General features: G+C 36.6%; 1 protein-coding gene across 1 annotated transcript; it reads right to left on the minus strand.

Annotated features, from left to right (window-relative positions):
- Positions 1–4,872: 4,872 nt before the first annotated feature.
- ANGPTL5 (angiopoietin like 5) lies at positions 4,873–20,553 on the minus strand. The gene is made up of 10 exons (XM_027739041.2): positions 20,381–20,553; positions 18,278–18,367; positions 17,262–17,307; positions 15,358–15,505; positions 14,251–14,354; positions 13,577–13,670; positions 12,531–12,631; positions 8,322–8,442; positions 7,120–7,305; positions 4,873–5,919 (listed from the first exon to the last, which is right to left on the minus strand). Exons 2-10 carry the CDS (start codon positions 18,331–18,333, stop codon positions 5,600–5,602), a joined length of 1,176 nt encoding a protein of 391 aa, XP_027594842.2. The 5' UTR covers positions 18,334–18,367; positions 20,381–20,553; the 3' UTR covers positions 4,873–5,599.
- Between the last annotated feature and the right edge of the window lie 145 nt (positions 20,554–20,698).

Genomic DNA, 20,698 nt, shown 5'->3' on the forward strand with positions numbered 1-20,698 from the left:
CCCTCTACATTTAGGTGTGGGTACATGGTGAACACAGAAGTCCTGGTCTGACAAGCATTCTGACCAGCACCTGGTCAAAGTATGCTCTAACGCCTGCCTAGGAAGTGCCATGTGTTACTTCTGCATGAAAACCCAGGTGCACCAGAGGAATTAACAGTCTGGCAGGCACCCAAGCAGAAGGGGAGTTAAGCACAGTGATGTTAAGCCACAGCCAAAGTTTATCCATCCCACCTTAACTAGGAAGTCCTTCTCACATCTCTCTCTATAAATGCAACTTCTGCGCACTTACAGAAAGAGATTACCCACCCTACACATTCCCATTACACAATCTTCATCCAAAGGTCCATCTAAGCAAGCCTCACACCTGGTGGGAGCCTATAGCAGATGCCTATGGAAGCTATCAAGGCAAAACAAGACTCAGCCTTCAGAAACCTCTGGTGCAGGCATTTCCTATTCTAGTGTCGATGTCTGTGAACATAATAGCACAGGGGAAGGTTTAGATTGGATATTAAGAAAAATTTCTTCACTGAAAAGGTCAAGCATTGGAACAGGCTGCTCAGGGAAATGGTGGAATCACCGTCTCTGGAAGTGTTAAAAAAAATGTGTAGGTGTGATGCTTAGGGACATGTGTTTAGTGGTGGACCTTAGAATGTTGGGTTAATGGCTGGACTCAACGATCTTGGAGGGTTTTTTTTCCAACCTTAATGGTTCTATACATTCATCTCCCATGAATCCATCCAAGTCTTTTTGGACTACATGCAAACTTTTACTGTCTTTAGCAAACGTTTTATGTGCAAAGATTCATTGCCATGAGCCCCTCTTCCCCAGTGCTAAATAGAAAATTCCCCACAAAGTATAGTACAAAAACATTTTAAAAAAAAAAAAAGTGTGAAAACCACAGTACGCGGAAGTCCTGACAGGCAGTGCATGCTCTGAGGGTTTTCGCATGGAAAGCAAACAGCAGTGACCGCAGTTCTGGGCTGCAAGGGGAGCCCAGGACATGCTGTGCCTCCTGCCATCCCGTGCGTCCTGGGATGAGCAATGCAGGGAGGTAACACGTGACATCGCAGCTGGAGGAGACTGTAGGCAAAATACACTCAGGAGAAGGAAACAGAAAAAGAGAAAGACGGGAAGGGGAAAGGAGAAAGAAAGCGGAAGGCAGGACCTCACGGAGGACGGGAAGCGCAGGGCCCGCCCCACGCCGGGGCACAGCGGCGCCGCCACGGCCGAGCGCGCGCCGCGCCCGGCGCTTTGGCGCCCCCTGGCGGCTGTCCCCGCGATGCGCCCGCGGCCCTGAGCGCAGTCCCGGCCCTGCTGGGGTCTGGAAGCACCCGGGATTCGGGTCCCGGGCAGGGGACAAAAGGGGTGTACCTGAAACAACCCTGTCAGTTTTGAATGGTTGTTATAACAAAGCTTTTCTGGACTCAAAGCCGAGTCTGATATTTGCTTCTGAGAGCTTGTCTTTGTTAGGCAGCCTTGCCTGTGAGCCCCTGCCAAGGACAGCCGCTGCAACCGCAAACCCCGAAACTGTCCGACCAGATAAGGCTGGGGAAAAGCTGAGGCAGTGGAGGAAAACACGTGGAAAATAAATGGTTGGGAGCGTCTTTGATACTGGTCTTAGCAGCCTTCTGTCTCACTGAAAGTTGCATTTGAAATGTACATTAGTACATAGGTTTGTCTGCACGTGTGTGATTTTTACACGCACACACACACACGCACACACACAGAGAAATTGAAAATTTGAAATGATGGAGCAAAAAAGCTTTCTGTAATGAAAGGACCATTCCTTTCTTCATGTGAATTGTATCTTTGGACAGTCCTGCAGAATACAGTGTCATTTGCACTGTTTGGTATAAGAAGTATTCATTAGAGCATGTTGTACAGTAACAACTTAACTTCTGGTCAATTGATATAGACCATGTCAGCAAAACCTGTGTCCGCTGAAAGCCAAGGATGCCTTCCTTTCCTCAATTTTAACTCATTTTACAATGAGCTGCAAAATGAAGTGCAGCCTGTCTTTATGGATTAGAACAACTGGCAGATCAATACCTAGCCTGGAAATATGTATGCAGGTTTCCAGTACCCCTTTTGTAAATAATTTACTTTCTCTTTGCAGCCATGCCAACAGAAATCCCACAAAGCACCCCTTCCATGCCAATGGATTGTCTCTGCTGGCTTTTGGGTTGACAATGGGACAATGCAGGGCATGCTCCAGGGGGAGCGGTGCAAAACAAAACTAAAGTCCCCAGAAAGGTTTCTTGTGACCAGAAAGGTCAAATGATTAAATAATTTGAATTCACCAAACTGAGACTTACAAATTAAAGATATACTATGGGGAAAAGAAAACGAAAGAAATGCAGTTTCATAACATCAGAGATTGCATGTCCTGTAAATACAATTTCTCATAGCTTAGAGTATCATTCCTGGAGTAGATATTAAGAGCATTTAAACCAAGATACTCTTTATTTGAAACACTCAATCAGTTTCTCTTAATATGGTACACCCTACATGTTCCTTCTTTGTATTATAGTCGAAATAAGACTGTTTGGGCAATGACCAACTGATTACTGGTCATAAATATATGGCCGCAAAAATCTTATGTGTGGTAGTTGGGAACCATCAGCTGTAAATATGGAACATAGGCCTCTGAAACAGTTTAATATTCTTGTAAATTCTCTGTGTTTAAGTAAAAATTTGTTTTCACAGTTGTTTTAGTGGAAATGAAATGAACCTTTGAAGACAGTAGCCATCTATCACATGGAAAATGTTCTGTTGTCATTGCTGTATTTCAGATTTGAATAGGCAAGCTGCCAACTAATCTCTAGCACTCTGATTTTCTAAGCACATGCTAAATTTTAAAACAAAACTCGACTAAACCAACACTCACATTTCAGAACATCCAAATGATAATAAAACTAAGAGATTCCTATGCTCAACAGCTTTTCATAGAAACCTCCATGAAAGGAAATAAAATCATTAAACTATATTAAATTATATTATTATCTAATTACTTGGCTTGGTGCCACAGAAGCATTTAGTGTGATCATGACTAGTAGATAAAAAAGAATTAAAGCATTATCCATCTTTTGATTGAGAATATTACATTGAAAACTCATACCTGGAAGATTTCTAGGAGTTAAAACCTGACTAGTATTTGCAATTTGGACTTCATCCTGTTTGCAGTTAATGCTGCAGATCCAGCTCTCACAGCACAACAAAGACACAAGTCAAGCCTGGGGCAAAATAAATTCATTTTATCTACAAAGCCACAGAGAACATAGTGTCTACCTGCAACCTTGCTAGTAGAGCAGTACCTAATGGTATTAAAGCATATGTATTGAGTTTAAAGCCAGTGTCTGCAAACAGTCTTGGAAATGTTTTTATCTTTCAAGGAACAGTAAAATTCAAAACCTCACCCCACCACTGACATTGTGAATTCAATTCATTTTTTGTATAGGTTTTCAATTTGACTTGACTTAAAGATGCAATGCTTATTTGCAAGATGATCCTTCAAGATTTAGTTACTTTTCCAGGCCCATCCCCACTGCGATTACTTCCTGCCAGCTAACCTAACCAATGATGGCAAAGAGGAGATTAAACCTGATAATTAATCGCGGTAGTATCTGCCAGCACACATCTGCAATCTTCACTTGTCACCTTCATTTTTAATCAGGGATTCTAATTAAGCCACAAGCAGCCTCAGGGTGTCAGTAGAATATAGCTCTATGCATCCAGAATTCCTACTTAGACTCTTCCTTTCTGCTTGCAGGCTCGGACCTGGTTGTCAGAACAGGGGCCCCACCATCAAAGTTTGAGGCTTTCATTAAAGCCATTAAATTTTCATGAAATTTAGCCAGTGGCATTCTCCAGTAGGATTGTTGTACTGCAGCCTGAGGACTCTTTCTGACATAAGAGCCCTAATAGCATGACACCATCCAGGCTTGCAGCCAGGATTAATACTCTTTTTAAGTTCTAATGCCTGTTAATCTTGGTGCAGAAGCTCTTTCATTTTAGTATCTACCTTTATAGGTCTGCTGGGTCCATGTTGCCATTCAAAAAGATTGCATTCCTAATAAATATGGAGTGAGAGGGAGGGCTAAACAGGGTTTACATACAATCTCTTCACCTCTAATTTCAAAGACTAAAGTGTCTGACAACAAAATCACCCCACGCTCAGAAAATTCAGTCTCCCCCAAGAGCAGGACATATCCCCTTTCTCATAATCCCTCTACAGAGCCTGTGATATTTTTCTTCAAGCTACTTCCTACCCTGTTTGTCTTGCAGCCCCTCTCCCCCGATAAGGATAGTCCCCAATTTCTCTCTAGCAGAGAGAAGCCTTCTGCTTTTAGCAACTTTTTACATCCGACTGTTAAAGACTAGTACTAAAGCACAGAATAAAAGAGGAATGTTTTCTCTCTCTTAAGCTTGTAACATACCCTATGAAAAGCTTCATTTCCTCCTATAGCTATGTATATCTTTGGGAAGAAGTTCTAAACCACTGAGGTTCTGAACTGATGATGATTTCTGCTCACTGTATTAATGTTTGGCCTAAATAAAAAATAGCAAAGGGGAAACTCAGAGTTTTTAACTGTTTTCATTCCACGTGCTACTACAGAGTTGATCTACTGAAACTGAAGCAAAGATGAGAAATAACATGCCTAGCTGCTGCAGATTAGATGCCAGGTTCCAGAAACACTGCTGTACTGACAAAAGTCACATTTTTACTGATATTATTTTATTTTTACTGACAGAAATTCAAAGAATTAACCATTTTAAATGTACTTATACAACTTAAATTGGTTTTGTTCATTACCATATGATCATTCACAAAGTGAATTACAATCAGAATGAAAAACATAAGATCAGGCCCATATATCCAAAAATTTAAATTCCAAAGCTATGCCTTTTCTTTAAAAAAAGTTTTTAATTCATAGTGAACTGTAAAATAGACAATGGTAGAGTAAAAATTGGATTATGAAACATATTGACTGTGCAAATTAAATACAAAATAGACCACAGTTCTTGAATCTCAGTATCAACCTTACTTGTATAAAAATCAGGACCTGAGGGTATAGTGAACTCTATATATACATTGCAACAATTTTTAACTTGACTGATAAAGAATATAAAAAGGAGAGCTGATTCTGAAAAATTAACCTAAGGTGAAGAAAAGATATTTTTCCAAAATATTATGATGGAAATGGCAGGTACATAGGTTTTTAAAAGAAAATTTGCTGCAATTTCTTAGAAATTCAGATATGCAGAGAGCATAGAAAAAGTACATTCAGAGGTCATCATTACACTTCTTTTTATAATTTTTTTCTGCTGGTTCTGAGATTGCCTAAGAGTAAATAAAATTGAAAGTTGAATAAAAGCTGACAAGAACTAAGCTTAATCCTTTTTCTGAAAACCCAGTTCTTTTTAGGACCTTCTTACTCAAACAGGAGCACTACAAATGCTGACATTTCCCAATAAAAATTAGTAACTGTATTGTAGAAATCCCTAATAAAGTTTTGACTGAACTCTTCAAGTGAAGATGAAAGGTATTTATGATTGCAATGATAGATTATTCCACATAATTGCCAGAAGAGATATATTTCTAATGGAAATATGGATAATAGGTTCTCCGAATTTTCATTGAAACTGATTTAATTTTGACTGGTTTATTCTTCATTTTCCATGTATCCCAGTGAATCCCAGTTGCAAGAAATCTACCTGTGTAGCGATGAACACCATTAAGATTTGCAAGGCCACACTTGCTGAACCACCATCCAGTGCTATCACTGAAGTTACTGCAGCTCTTTACAAGCTGTTCTTTAATAGTGCATACTGGTCTGCATCCATCATTATCAACATCAAAAGTGCTGAAAGGCATTGAGTTCTGGTTATCTTCTTTTCTATATCCTCTAAATGCATCACCTAAGCACAACAGATAGAACAGAAGGATAAAAAAATTATTTATGGAAGAACATTTCTTACTTGTTGCATATCTCACAAACTTTTTCTCTGAATTTATTAGAAAAATAGAATTCTTCAAAAACATTTCAAGAGCACCAGATAATGAGCAAGCAAAGTGTTAAAAATGAAGGAAAGAAAAAGAATAAAATACTGAGAAATATGGAAGAAGTTGAAATTCAATGAAACAACATCTTTATATTGTTGTTGCTTTTAGCAGTGCATACTGGCTAGGAAGGTAAAGGCTTCTGTCCTCAAAGACAGAGGAAGAAAAGATAAAGGAAACAAAAAGGGTTGTAATTTAAGATTTTCCAGTAATGCGTCCAAAGTCCCAGAGAGACTAATGAGAAAAGACGGAATTTTAAAACTCAAAGGTCAGTGATTATTGGCTCTGTTGTCTTACTAAAGAAATACAAATACACTGTCTTACAAATACAGGTAGAGTAAAGCACCAACACCTTTAGAGAATAGCTATTTCATTGGTAATAAGGAACATTCTTGCATATTACTAAACATGTGAAAAAAAAAAAGAGAAAAAAAGCAGTAAGACATGAAATATTTAATGAAAGCCTTTGCACACTTAGCTATTAAGAGAGGTCTGAAATTGTAAATTAATTTGTGTCTATGTAGCACCCAGTAACTGTTACACACTGTAGACCAACTTTGTTCACTCAGTTTCTTTCTCTACCCTTTGTGCATGACTGTCTGGGCACTTCTGAATTAACCAAAGCATCATCAGGAAGACTTCCACTAACATCAGCAAATCTGAGATGAGATAATAGACATATAAAGAACTGTACCATTAGATAGATAAACACTAACACCTAAAAAATCCCTTATTTGTTATATATATATCCTATGGACTTGAATCTGTTAAAGATCCTTCCTTAATTCATCTTTATTAAAGAAGAGTTTATTCAGTTACTCCATTAAGGACATTGAAGTGATAAAGTGATTTCCTACTATGTAAAGATTAATGTTGGCATAACCAAAATTGCTATATCATCACCATTTATCTGCATAAATGTTCACTATGCGCCAGAGAAAAACACATTATAAATAATTTTTTAAAAGTTATCTTAATTATTACTCTTTTGAATGCATTTTTTCATATTAAGAAAGGGACGAGCTACTTTTAAATACTTTAAAGAAGGAAGTTCTTACCAGCATTTCCTGAATAATGCCCCAAATGGATCTTAAAAGAACATGCTTCATCTTCTATCCAGAATCCATCATATGATGCATAGGCATGCTTGTCATTTTCTGATTCCAAGTCCACATAAAGATTGAAACTAGTGGCTTTTTGATTTACTATGTCAAAAATCTTCCTTAGTCCAAGCCAAAATTCCCCTTAAACAGAAATATAATATATAGTCTAGAAATGGAAACTGTAAAAGAAAAAATTATTGTTCTTTCTTTTCTACTTTTCTTCCTGAACCAAATGTAATAAAAGTTGTATGATAGGCTTATATTCCTTTAAAAGACTAATGAAGGAACAGAGTAATTTTCCTACTTCCTTAGGAAATCCATGGAAAGAATTCAATGTGGGCATCACCTTTTTTCTCTATGGTACTTTTTAGAAAATTGTCCACATGATAGATTTCAAACATTCGTCTGCAATATATCTTAGGAAACCACAAAAAAAATGGATGTGCTAAAGATCCACTTGCAAAAACGGAGTTCAGCATTCCTAAGGGCAGTACTGAGAAATGATGAATGTTAGCATTCTATGAAACACAACAAAACACAGACCCTATTCTCAGGATTTGCTGCCTCCGTAAATCGCACTTGTTGCCCCATATGAGCTGTGCTTTTTTGTACAGAAAACCTGTATGCTTCCATTGCAATCCCAGATAAACTTCTGATAAAGCAAATGGGTTTAGACTTGCTGGATGAAAGGTGGAAATAAAAAATTATTATCACAATTGTGTTGTTATTAGCTATTGAAATATTTCCATTCTGTTTCTAACTTTGCTTGTCCTATGGTGAAATATTACTGGTTTTTCTCTCCTTTAAGGAAATATTTTGCAAATGTGATTCAAAACAACTATTTGGTTTGAATAGGCTATTTTTTTTTTAATCTGAAAAGAGAGCAAATACAATCTATATATTATTTCAGGTAGAAAATATCATATTTTAAACACCTCCTCTGAGACAGCAATGGCTGAAGACTCTAGCGGGGTCACAGTCATTACTGAGAAGATCATACAACAGATTTGATTAAAAAAATACTTATGTAAAAATAAGACTTAAGAAACAAGAACTTTATACTACTAAAACTCCTACAAAATTTGGTGGAATGTTGCTCACATAGAGGCAGCAGAAATGTAGGATACGAAGCACTTTAGAGTATTTAAAATTAATACCAGTAAGATCACCAAATCCATCCAGATATTCAGACCATGTTCTCTGGAATGGAATGATTCCATCAGTTCTTTTCTGAACCACAGTCCATCCACCTCCTTGAAAATCCATGTCACAAAAAACCTAAAAATAGACATAGATGTGACTTCAGAATTCAGATTCAGATTTCAAGCATTCTTGAAGGAGCTGTTATGAAGAAAACATTTTAATTAAATAAAGGTGAGCCCAAGATGGAGCAGGGTCCTGGCAGAGACCTGCAGCCCGTGGAGAGGGCAGCCCACACTGGAGCAGGTTTTTCCCAGGTACGATTTGTGGCCCCTGTGGGGGACCCATGTGGGTACAGCTCATTCATGAAGGACTGCACCCCATGGAGGAGTGACCCACGGGACAGAAGTTTGGGAAGAACTGCTGCCTGAGGGATGGACTCACGATGGAGAGGTCCATCAAGGACTGTCTCCAGTGGGAGGGACCCCACGGGAGCAGGGGAAGGACTCCTCTCTCTGAGCAGTGACAGAAACAACAACTGACTGTAAACTCCATTCCCCACCCCTCTGCACCACTGAGGAGGAGGAGGGAATACACGGAAGGAAGGGGGGGGGAAGGTGGTTTTAAGACTGTTTTGTTTCTCACTCTTTTAGACACTACACCACCTAATTTGTTCAAAGTAATTCTAGGGATACTATACATAATGAGTGTTTAAAAACAGATGTTCATTGGTAAGTGCCTCCCAATGTGATTAATATCAGGAGAATTAACCTGGAAAATGCTTATAGCTATGGAGCTACTTGTGATAACAAAAGTAAGTTCAGAATATAATGTTGGCTGTCATAACATTAAGCAGATGCACAAGTGATGGAGTAAAGCAATTTTTGTTGATGTTACAGGGAAAGTACACAATGAAACATATTTCAGAAAAGAGAGATTTGCAATCTTAGCCAGTTGATAAAAGTAGAATCTAGGTGTAATTCAGTTTAACCCTCAGCAAAATTTGTGGCAGCCTGAGTGTTATATGTTCCCCCCCATTGCCTGTACTAGCCAGATATTTTTCACGAAACCAGACTTGTTCCTTGGCAGGAACGCATCAACATCATATTCAGAGCCTCTCAATGAACACCAAGAAAGCAACAGGACAGAGCTGCAATGTGGTCTAATATAACCTGGGGAATCTTAGATCTTCAAGTAAGCCAATGCCATTGGATGCTTTGGGCAATCCTTTCAACACAAATACTAAATGAATCATAGTAAGGGTCATGTGCACGAAAGAAACTTGTGGGCTTTATTCCCTGGAGAATCACGTGCTTATTTCAGTCACCCAGGGAGGGTGGAACAGGAATAAAAAGAAATACAGAAGATTCCAAAATGAATATTTAAATGTGAATACCTAAAAGTCATTCAAAATAATCCCATTGCCTCATCTGCTGTCTTGAGAAGATGAGTGCATGCTTGGCTACTCCTCTGACTATGAGTCAGAAATACTAAGAGGAGCCCACTTGATCACAACAGCAATCTTCAGTCCAGTATAACTCAGTGGGAGTGTTGATAATTCTCAGAAGGAGCAGATTTGGTTCTACATGAGAGGTCATCAGCCAATTAAATACAGCACCAATACAAACAGCAGCTAAGTAAAATATGAGATAGATTAGAGAGAGAGAGAGAGAGAGAGAGAGAGAGAAATACAGTCATAGCTGTGTAGTTTCTTAATTCCTTATAGGCTAGAAATGTTGCAATTAAAAAGCCTTAGAAGACTTTACAGTTTACTCTATGTCTCATATCATGCAAGGTATGAGGGGCATGATTGTGCCAGGTGCAAATTAAATTAAATGAGCAGGAGAATGTTTCCATTGAATATTTCTCCTCTTTCCATCTTCAGTGTGCATGAGGTATATTCCAAACAACTGTTTAGTTTGTCTGATCCACCTTACAAATATCATTGATCTAATTTCACTAATTGAAAAATGTATCAGAAATTGATCATGATTAATTTTTCCAAAAGTGAAATTGGTTTTAATTGCCTCATGTTTAAATGCTCAGACAAAAGCCCATTTGGAATTAACTTTCTGAGATGCCAAAAACCTGCCAATACCACTGAAACTGGATATTTTTATTGCTCCTGGAATTCAGGTTTCAATTAGCCCAAGATAAGCATCAAAAACTATACTCACTTTTGACAATATGAGGTTTTAAACACGAAAACATGAGAATAGGATCAAGTTGTTTAATATTTGTTTTCTTCATTAAACTGGTATCTTCATGCAAATGATTCTGAACACATTTTCATTTAGTTTCCATTACATTAAAAGGGCAGCTTATTGCTGAAAAGGTCCTCATTGAAATAAATTGTTTATATCAGAATTCTTGGCTATTAGCCTCTAAAAATGCATTATAATTTCTTATTTATGTTTTAATGTTTTAATGTCTTGATATTTTTGTTCATTTATCATTTCCTCTACCTTTTTTATGCTTCCACACATGAAAGAATTTGCATAAAATAGTTTTCCTTAAAATAACATTCTTTATAGAACACATATTTTACATACTTTTCTCTGACAACTTTTTGGCCCTGTCTTTTAAGTTCTGTGCAACATCTACCAGACAAGAAATGAGACACTCATTTCATGACTGCAGATATTCTTCTCATTATTTATTTTTACCTTTTTCTTTTAATCAAATTATTATGATTTTTCTTTTTTGTTTCTTGTACTCCTTAAAGAACCTTTCCACTCATATAACTGATTTTCAGATTCTGGAAGTACCTTTAAATGTGGAAAAGTGGCAAAAATATTTTGAATGAAAAGAAATTTTATCATTTCAGATTTATTTGTCAAAACCTAAAAGTAAACTGAGAAATCACTTTTCTCACATAATTATACATCTCTCGAGACAAGTGATTTGGGTAAGGTATGAATATTTCCTCAATGGAATCCCGCTCAATCTAAAAGAAATTCTGAAACAAATGCACTTTTTGGTATGGTTCATCCTGGGGTGAGGCAGACAGCATTTTCTTTATACTATAAATATGGTTGTTCCGTGAACACTGCAACATGTCTCTGCATTTCTTTTACATGGGAGGAACTTGCTGATGAGTTACAGACTGTTTTCCTGAGCTGACTGCATTGTAGAGAGAGAATGACAGGTTTTTGTATCGGGGGTTGCAGTCCATTTTTTTTTTTTTTGATATCCCAGCATAATTCTGAAGCCTTTTCTTAATCAGTTTGATCTCCTTTTTTGTAGCATTTTGAAGGGTTCCAATTGGCTAGAGGTAAAGGGATTCATCCTTCCTTTGTTATATATAAAAGAAGACTATAAAGTTAGATGTTAAACTTTGCTATTTATTAGTTGACCTAAATGTCATGTTTCTGTTTCAAAAGCTAATGAATCCAGCATGTACTGCAAAGTTAAGGGTTTGAAAGTGCCATATCTGCTTTTCCACTATACATAAGGCCTTCTCTAGGTAGAACAGCCTGAAACAGAAATAAAGACATAAAACAAAATATTCCTTGTGTTTGCATGGATGTGAATGTCCTGAGTCTGAGGAAATTAACCCAAAATTCTCTTCTAGATGAACACCATAACTCACAGCAATAACATAAAGTGCAGGTGGTGATAGGAAGCATGATTGCTGCAGTTTGTCTTAAGAATATATATCCTGCAAAATGGATATAAAACTAAAATTTTAGATGCCTCTCTGCCTCAAGACTGGGTTATAATGATACTCAGAGAAGAGCTAAGCACCTGCTCCTCACACTAACATACATCTGCCCCTATATTTAGATGCTTATAGGCATTGGAGTCACACCACAAAAGAAGGCAATGCTATACAGCAGAATAATTCAAAAAGCCAAAAGTCCTATTGTAGAAGCCAAATGGATCAGTCAATTGGCTCTTCAGCTTTCCATCTCTAATACAGAAAAGAACAGCACTTGTAAATGTCCAAAAGGGGTGCTGGAAAGTACCTTGGGTTTTCCTCTTTGGTACAGTTTTCACTGCATATGAAAAATGACAACAGGCTCGTATGACAGAGATTAAATTTCTTTGTAAAACATGAGAAACTTGTCAAAATTATAGTAACAGCAGACACATGCAGAGGATTTACTACATTTCTTATTCATCCGTTGAGAAACTGTCAAGGAAAACACCTTAAATCTAATAAAAATATTCTAAGTGCATATTCTCAAGCAAATTGTGATTATCCTGAGAGATAAATGTATTACCTCAAAAGGATAATTTGATCCTTCTGGATGGATAATGTACAGACCAGATGGAGTTTTTGAAACTGAACCAGTGGTATCTTTAATATGAGTGCAGTCCAAACCTAGAGAAAAAAAATATTTGATGAAATTCATTAGCAAAATGTATTTTTTTAAAAATACAGATCAAGCACAGAAATATTACTATTCTTGGTAACATATGAATGATTTAAAATAGCATTTTTTTCTCATGCAAGTTTTAAAATCATATTTTGTCACGAAATTATCTTGTAAATTCAAATTCTCTGATCTCCATTAAGCTCATAAGTAAGTATAAATTACACTGCATACAGAAAGTTCTTTCTAATCTTAATAGATATGATACAGAAATTAAAGAGTATGTATCTGGGTAATTTTACAAATGTTTACATTTTATTTATAACATTTTACATTTTATTTATAACACTTGTACTGAGAAAAAGACATATTCTCTGGGAAATTGTATCTTTTTCCTACAGACACTTGTATTTATACTTGTAAAAGCCTTTTCATCATAATGTATACACGAAAAACCATTTGTCTCTAAGTGTTAAGCCGGGTACATGTTAAATATACTCAAAGAAGCAGTTTCCACAACCAGCATGGCTGCTTAGACATAATGTTTCCTTTAGTTTGGATGGACACTACAAAGAAGATCAACTGTCCAGTGAACAGTTGACTTACATCCTATTTGAAGAAGGATATTGCAGATGCAGAGTACACTTTATTTCATTGCAAACGAACATGCCATTTAGCAACATTAGATTACTTACTAACAGATAATCATACCTGGTATTTTGCATAAAAATCAACAACAATTCCAGGATGCCTGGAATTGTCAATTACAAATTATTTAAAGCAGTATTTATGACAACAATTTTAAACAGTTCATAAAGTTTCCAGAGTTTTTATACTACTAACACGGGATAAATGTCGATGTTACAATTCCTTACTTTTGCTTTAATTAGTTTCTTGTCAAGATACAAAAGTAAAAAGGGAAGGTGTCAAGACTATATCTGAAAAATATTTACCATGAGATTGAACTGCTTTGTAAGGAAGTGGATCCAGATGCTTTCTCAAAACTACTGCATTCAAAAGAACAAGTTTGTTCTTGAGTTCATTTACCTGCAAATTCAAATAAAAGATCTTTAATTAGGTTGCAATGAGGAATTTTACATTCTAAAGATATTTTTTTTTACTCCTAGTAAATATAATCTGAAGTTTGTTTTTGTGATGTGTTAGTAAATTGTACCTTTATTAGGCAAATCGATCTTCTTTTTTACTTTTTTCATCCAAAATCTTTTTTAGGCACAATTCCGGCTGATTCAAAAAAAAGTCCTTCAGTTTGATTAAAGCTTTTTATCTGTATTGAGTGATGCAAAGTGCTTGTAAAATACTATCAGAGCTAACAATAGTGTAATATGTCATCTGCACAAATACAACAGGACTGGAGATGGCAACTAATGGGAAGGAATAGTCCTCCACTTATGCAACTGCCATGTATGACACTATGTTGTAAAACAAGTGGTGCTTATCACTCCTTGTAAAAATGGAACTCACATCTTACCCAAGGTACAAGGAATGGTGATAGGGTCTCTAATTCTACTGGTTTAATGACAATAATAATACTTATTTTTTCCTCAGATAAACACCACCTGTAGTGAGAAATAACAAATACAAACGTTAATGATAAAGAAAAAAGTACCTGACTAGAAAGGTAGTCCAAAGAAGACTGTTGATCATCCATCATGTCTCTTACCAGTTTTTGCGTACTTCTTGCATATTCAACAAGAGAGTCCTGCAAATTTCCTTCAAAAGAAATACGTTCATCCACTTTGTTATCATAAATCTAGAATTATTCTTGACCGAATGACAACACACTTATTTATGATATCTATGCAAATAGTGAAGGTGTTTTACCTTATGGCACCTGAAAGTGAAATGAAAGTAGTACAGAGACCACAGACTAAAGCCAAAGATGCTAAAAACTTCAGACTCATTAATTGCAGTAAAGACATCTTAAGAAGTGATGGCTCTTCTTATGTTTTGAAGAAGAATTTCATCTTATCCTTGGGCAAATTGGATGACCAGTTAATGGATATCACACAAATATAAATGCAAATGATAAAAGACAGATATATAACATTTCCTATCATCCTACATTTGCTCATTCACTGTGCTACTTCTGTTTTTTGCCCTAATGCTAAAAATAAAATCATCATCATCGTCATCTGGACAGATAATTAATAATATATACTAAAAAATCATATGTGAAAACCAAGAATTTATACAGTTGTTTTCTGAGGCTGATTATATCACTTGCTGTGTAGTTTATCAAGGTAGTGATAGAGAGTGCCCTGTGTATGCATGTATAAAAGGTAAACTGAAGTACAGATTTACTCCCATGTAACTAACTAAATAACAAACTAACTGGCTAACTCCCACTTAACATCCCCACACCTAGCTATGATGTTTAAATGAGGGACAGACATCCTGCTCTTCCTCCCTAATGGAGATAGATACTGACGTTCAGAAGGTAACACAGACCTAGATGAGCTGTGCTGCTGCTTAGATTTGTCTGTCTTCACCCATGATTATACTTTAACTTTGCCACACCAACTGCATCCCAAAAAAAAGGGCACCCCAAATTTTCTGAACAATACTCAGAATTTGGGCAGCAGGGTCAAAGGCTGCCACATGTGCTCAAGAAGATTAAAAGATAAATTGGTACAGAATAACATAGCATAGCAGAGGATTGCATAGCATGACATCGCATAGCTCATCACTAAAAGTATTTTTTATGAGTACATACTGCACATGTAATGTTTTTCCCCTCGTAAAATTTTAGCTTCAGCATCACATGGTACAAGGCATGGTTCTTTTTGTTTTGAAATGTCTGCAGATTTATTTTTCTCTTCTGCCTTGAGTGGTCCCTCCACAGCTCCAACATTCCTTGTGTCCTGTTGTACCAAAAAATGTAGGGGGAAATAAATTGATCATAAAGCATATATAAAATAGCTCCTCCCGTCAAAATGAAGTAGGTTGCTCCACAGATCTTCCTTCAAAACCTCTTTCTTTAAAGCTTGGTCAAGCTATAATTGACAAAGCTGAGGCCAAAACCGATTAGATGTTTTCTGCTTAGCCATACCTCACAAGAAAAAGATAGTGTCAGGGGTAAAGAATAACCTCTATAAATCCAAAAAATACCACCAACATTTCTGGTGAGGTATTCTGCCTGTGAGCACTGTGAACCAGAAGCAAGAACGTGAAAATCTTGCAATTCAGAAGCTCACATTTTAGAAATCACCACACCCAACAAACATCTCAAATGTTGACAGAGTATTTTCACCGGAAAGGAGCAGGCTTTTGGATTTACCAGATATTAGCAAAATACTTTTACTCTTGAAAATCCCTAAATTATTTATTCAGACACTGATCAGGGAAATACTTGCATAAGTTATTAACCTATGCATTTAAGAAGTCCCAAGCAGATTTAAAGACAAACTCAGCATTACAAAAAAAGCATTTTAAATGTTCTTATAGAGGAAAGAATAAAGAGACAGTATTCATGGGCACACAATTATGTGAAATAGTAAGAAAAATAGCATTAGTAGAAGTAGTTACACCTATTAATGTTATTTAAAATAATATTTTCCTGTTTAATAGTTTTTATTCTATGGTGTCATGTGACATAAAATAAGGGAGTGCCTCTGAGTCATCACTTCAAGAAATGCTAAAAGTAATTCCTGAAATATGTGTCACTGACAAAAGACTAAACAACATATTTTCATGAGAGTCTTTGTTTTGTTGATTCCATAATCTCAGCAAACCATTTGCAGTATGTTCATATGATGTATTTTCAAATTAAATAGGATTCTTAGACATTTCAAGATTTTAATGAAGAAGAAAGCTTATTTGGACTTGAATATATCTTCAACATAGTTGTTCTTTCCTGCTTCAGTTTTTTCTTCCTGGTATTGGCACTGCCCTGGCAAAGCACTTAACAGGTTTTTCTCCTGATTTTTGCTTTTAAAAAGTAAAACTAAAAATTACATAAAACTCTTAACAAGGAGATTTTACAAAAAGGGTTTCCGAATTACTAGTATAATTACATTTTGTGCCTGGAAATAAATGGTAGAAAAGTAAAAGAATATGTTTCTTTAATTTTGAAATAAGCACAAAGTAAAGGAGGAAAAATTATGTAAGAGTTATAAACAGATCACTTGAAATTTATAAATAGATCACTTGAAACGATGGCTTGTTCCAGGACATTATCACAGCTACTCACCAGATGTTCAATTAAATACTCTCAAGCAAATATTTTTAATCAATATTTATCTTTAACAAAAGCCAACATGAAACAAGTGATTAAGTGTGAACTCAGCAATTCAGGCAAAAACTGTGACTCTGCCAAAAACAATAGTTACTCTTCATTTAGAGTCATGCAGATGAGATTAAAAATATGACCTAACAAATATGATGAGATTAAAAATATGAGTTGTGATAAAAGACATTAACACAAAAATGTTCTAATATCCTGAAGTCCTACGATTTCAATGTAGTTTCTTTCCTGAATCTGAAAATACCTGATTCTTCTGTATTTTCGTATCTATCCTGAATAAGGCACTCTACATCTTTAAAACATCTGTCACTTTTCTGAGAAATCATTCAGTTACATTCATTATCTTTTCTAAGCAAAGTAATTGAAAATCTTACCTTACATGCACAGTGCTTTCCATTACTTATGACAGTCTCTCCTAAACTGAACAAAAAAATATTAAGACAAATCAGTGAAGTTACCCTAAACTGGTAGTTCATCTTTTACTTGAAGAAATGCAAATGTTTTAAACGGGTTTCAAATTTCTGTGGAAAGGATTGTACACAATGAAGTCCTGAGCTAACTATTTGGGAATGTCTACAGCACAAAGGGCAGCCAACACATCACTCTTTTACTGCCTGGATTTAATAAATCATATTTTAACTTCACAGTAGAATTCATATACTTCTTGCATCCTGAGGGAAATTGCTGCTTATCACCTCTACATGACACATCAAACCCATATATTTTTATTGTGATAAACTCTGAGAGATTTTCTTATATGCTACTTTTGAGCATTGGTATATATTTAGCATGAGTGATCTTGTCTACTTGAAAGAAAAACTAGTATTAATCGATGTCTTCACATTTTTACAAAGGTTTTTATCATTAAATTAAGATGTTTGTATTGTGGTGGTAGTGCACTAGAACAGGCATGGAGGCAATTTTGGAATATGTCATAAAAGCAAGTTCAAAATAGAAAACTGAAAAACATTATTTTAAATTAGTACTTTGTATTACATAGAAAATGTTTACTGGGGGGACAGTAGGAGTCTTGTGGTCTGAGACCACCTGTAGGAACACAGGTACTGAGAGTGAGACAATCATTCAGTACAATGATTTTTATCCCTGAAGAATGTCAAAGTACAAGAGAATGGCCCAAAAAAAGAGGAAAATTAAATGTAGTCCACATAAGCTTAATTACCACTATGCGACACTAACAGTTTTCACACGCCCAAGTCCACTACTTTTGTACCTAAAAACTGGATCTGATATTTTAACAAAGAAAAAAATTATTAAAGAATTTAAATTGTCTGTGCTCTGGCTGAATAAATGAAACCTCAGCTTCTAATGTACCGTTGGGAGATACACTGTTTAAAGAATATTCAGAATACACTGTTCAACAGCACCTTACCCTGGTACAGCCAGATAATGTTCCAAATTTGTCTTGATAAGGTGGTTCATCTCCATCCCTGTCTGAAGCTGGAATACACAATAGCTTTTGCTATGAAGAGATTTGAAAGCGTTTGGGAGCAGAGGATTAATACAGTTTTAATTCAGTTTAATACAGATTTAATTCAGTTTTTTAATCCATTTTTTTCTTTAAAATTAATAGCTAAAGGGTACCTGAGAGGAGCATATTCAACTTCTTGTGAAATTCTAAACAACTTTCATTATTCTGTACCTCTCAAAATCACATTTTTATTTTTTTCTGAAGTACCACATGGAAAATCATAGTTTTCCAATATGAAAATTACAAGAGTTTGACTAGTGCATCAGTTGATACTCTCTCAAGAAGACAGAAGTTTTGATTCATAGTTCAGTCTCAGGAAGGTGAAAAGATTTTCATGGTTATCTATACATGACATTGAGGGACAAAAAAGTTTTTCTTCTTCTTTCTATGCACAGAAATAGGCAGAGGTGACAGATTTCAGGAAGGGATGGTTAAAATACTGAGAATATTGACTGAATTTCTTCTCCCATGCAGTCACATGCACAGCTTGGAGGAATGGGGCATGAAGCAAATTAATCCCCCACTGCAAAAAGAAGGAAAGAAAAATGTGTTTCTGCAGCAGCACAGCTATGCTGCAGCCTTCGAATAAGACTTGTAATAAATTCAGAATCCCTCTCACAAAGTTTTAAGATCTGATCTTTATCCTTCACTGGAATATCAGTGTCTAGCCCAGAGTAAAATAATGAAACTTCTTTCAAACCAACTGCCAGAGCTGGACCTTCCATTCTGTAACTACTTAAGATAAGGTTAGTTGCTGTCCTAGAATAATCATATGTCTCAGAAATACAGATCCTCAGCTAGTCACCTTCTCATCCCACAGTCTGAAAGATGTGAGGTTACCCATGAGGAGGAGTTATCCAATAACCATAAAGCAGGACTGTGAGAATGTAAGAAAAATGTAAAGAAGGGAAAGAGAGAAAGATATATAAAAACTATTCTTACTTCTAAATCTCAGAAAGTATCTTAAGGTGAAGCTGCAAGTTGTGCTGTATTAGATCAAAATTTTCAATAAATCTAAAGAAGCTCAAATCTGCCAGCATGAGTTGATCATGAACTTGAATATTCTAGATGTGCCATGGGCTCAAATTCTGCAGTTTTTTCCCAGCTCTGCTTCAGTCTTGCTTGGGTGACTCAGTTCTCCATACTGATAAACCCTTCTGCTAATGAAAGCATCCTAAATGAAACAGTGTATTTTATCAGGCAAACTTGGATTTTAAACAGTTTATGTGAGTTGGAAAGCATATGGTGGTAAAATGACAACCACTTTTCTACCTGCAACACAGGTGAGCAGATGGGGCAAAGAGGTGGTGAATTTGGGGCTAGTATTGTGAACTAGAGGTGAAAGACTTCCATTTTAGGGTCATTTCTCAACTGTGGTAACTGCGATATTATAAATATTATGCGCATTTAGCGACCTGACCATCAATGATCTTGACTGTAAAATGGCAATAGTAACACCTACTTCACAAGCTGTGCTACAAATAGGGGGGAAAGGGGCTGGGGGACGGGGTGTCTGTGGAGAAAAGTATTTTACAAATGCCGAGTACTATTTTTACCTTCCTAGTCAGAGACATAGAACAGCTGCACAGTGGAAAAAAAAATAAAAAAAAAAAAAAGAAGGGGAAGAATTGGTTTAAGCTGAAACACAACAGCCAAGAAATGTCTCGCCAGGAAATCACCAAGGCATTTAGCCTGTTGCTGACAGCTCATCCAAGGCAGAGCAATATCCCAAGACAACCCTGCTTTGCCAAAAAAAAAAAAAAGTTTTGCATTTTTAAGAGCAAATTACTGTTTGGTTTTTTTGTTTTTTACTTTGTGTAACTTTATTTAATGTATTTTTTAATATTTTCCATAAAATTTTATACAATTTTACTTTTTAGTTGTTGTTCTTATGACTTCACCCTGTGGTAAAAAAAAAGGTTTATGCTGTAACTCCAAGTCTTCACCATCAACAGGTCTCAGAGGCACCCTCAGAGAGCTCTAGAGCTCGGCAAAGGAACTCACGAGGACGTGTTTTCGTTCGGATACCGGCTGCGTTTCGGGTTTTTAAGTGGCACTGCGCGATTTACAGCGGTGCAGAGGGGATGGACAGCAGCGCGGAGCCCGGCGCCGGTGTCCCTGATGGGACGGGAAGGCACGGAGAGAGCGAGGTGCCCAAGCGTGGCTTCCACCCTGGCACGGGGACCGACAAGGACCTGCGAGGCGAGGCGGTGCCGGGGCCCACCCTGTCCCTTGCTCCCGGCTTGGAGAAAGCACAGGCACGCCAGCCAAACCGGCTCCCCCCTCCCGCTCCCCCGCCGCGGCCCCGCCCCGTTGCGAAGG

This window comes from Pipra filicauda, unplaced genomic scaffold, assembly GCF_003945595.2.
Source record: "Pipra filicauda isolate LSUMZ 115617 unplaced genomic scaffold, ASM394559v2 scaffold117_size3949168_pilon, whole genome shotgun sequence".
NCBI classification, from domain to species: Eukaryota; Metazoa; Chordata; class Aves; order Passeriformes; family Pipridae; genus Pipra; species Pipra filicauda.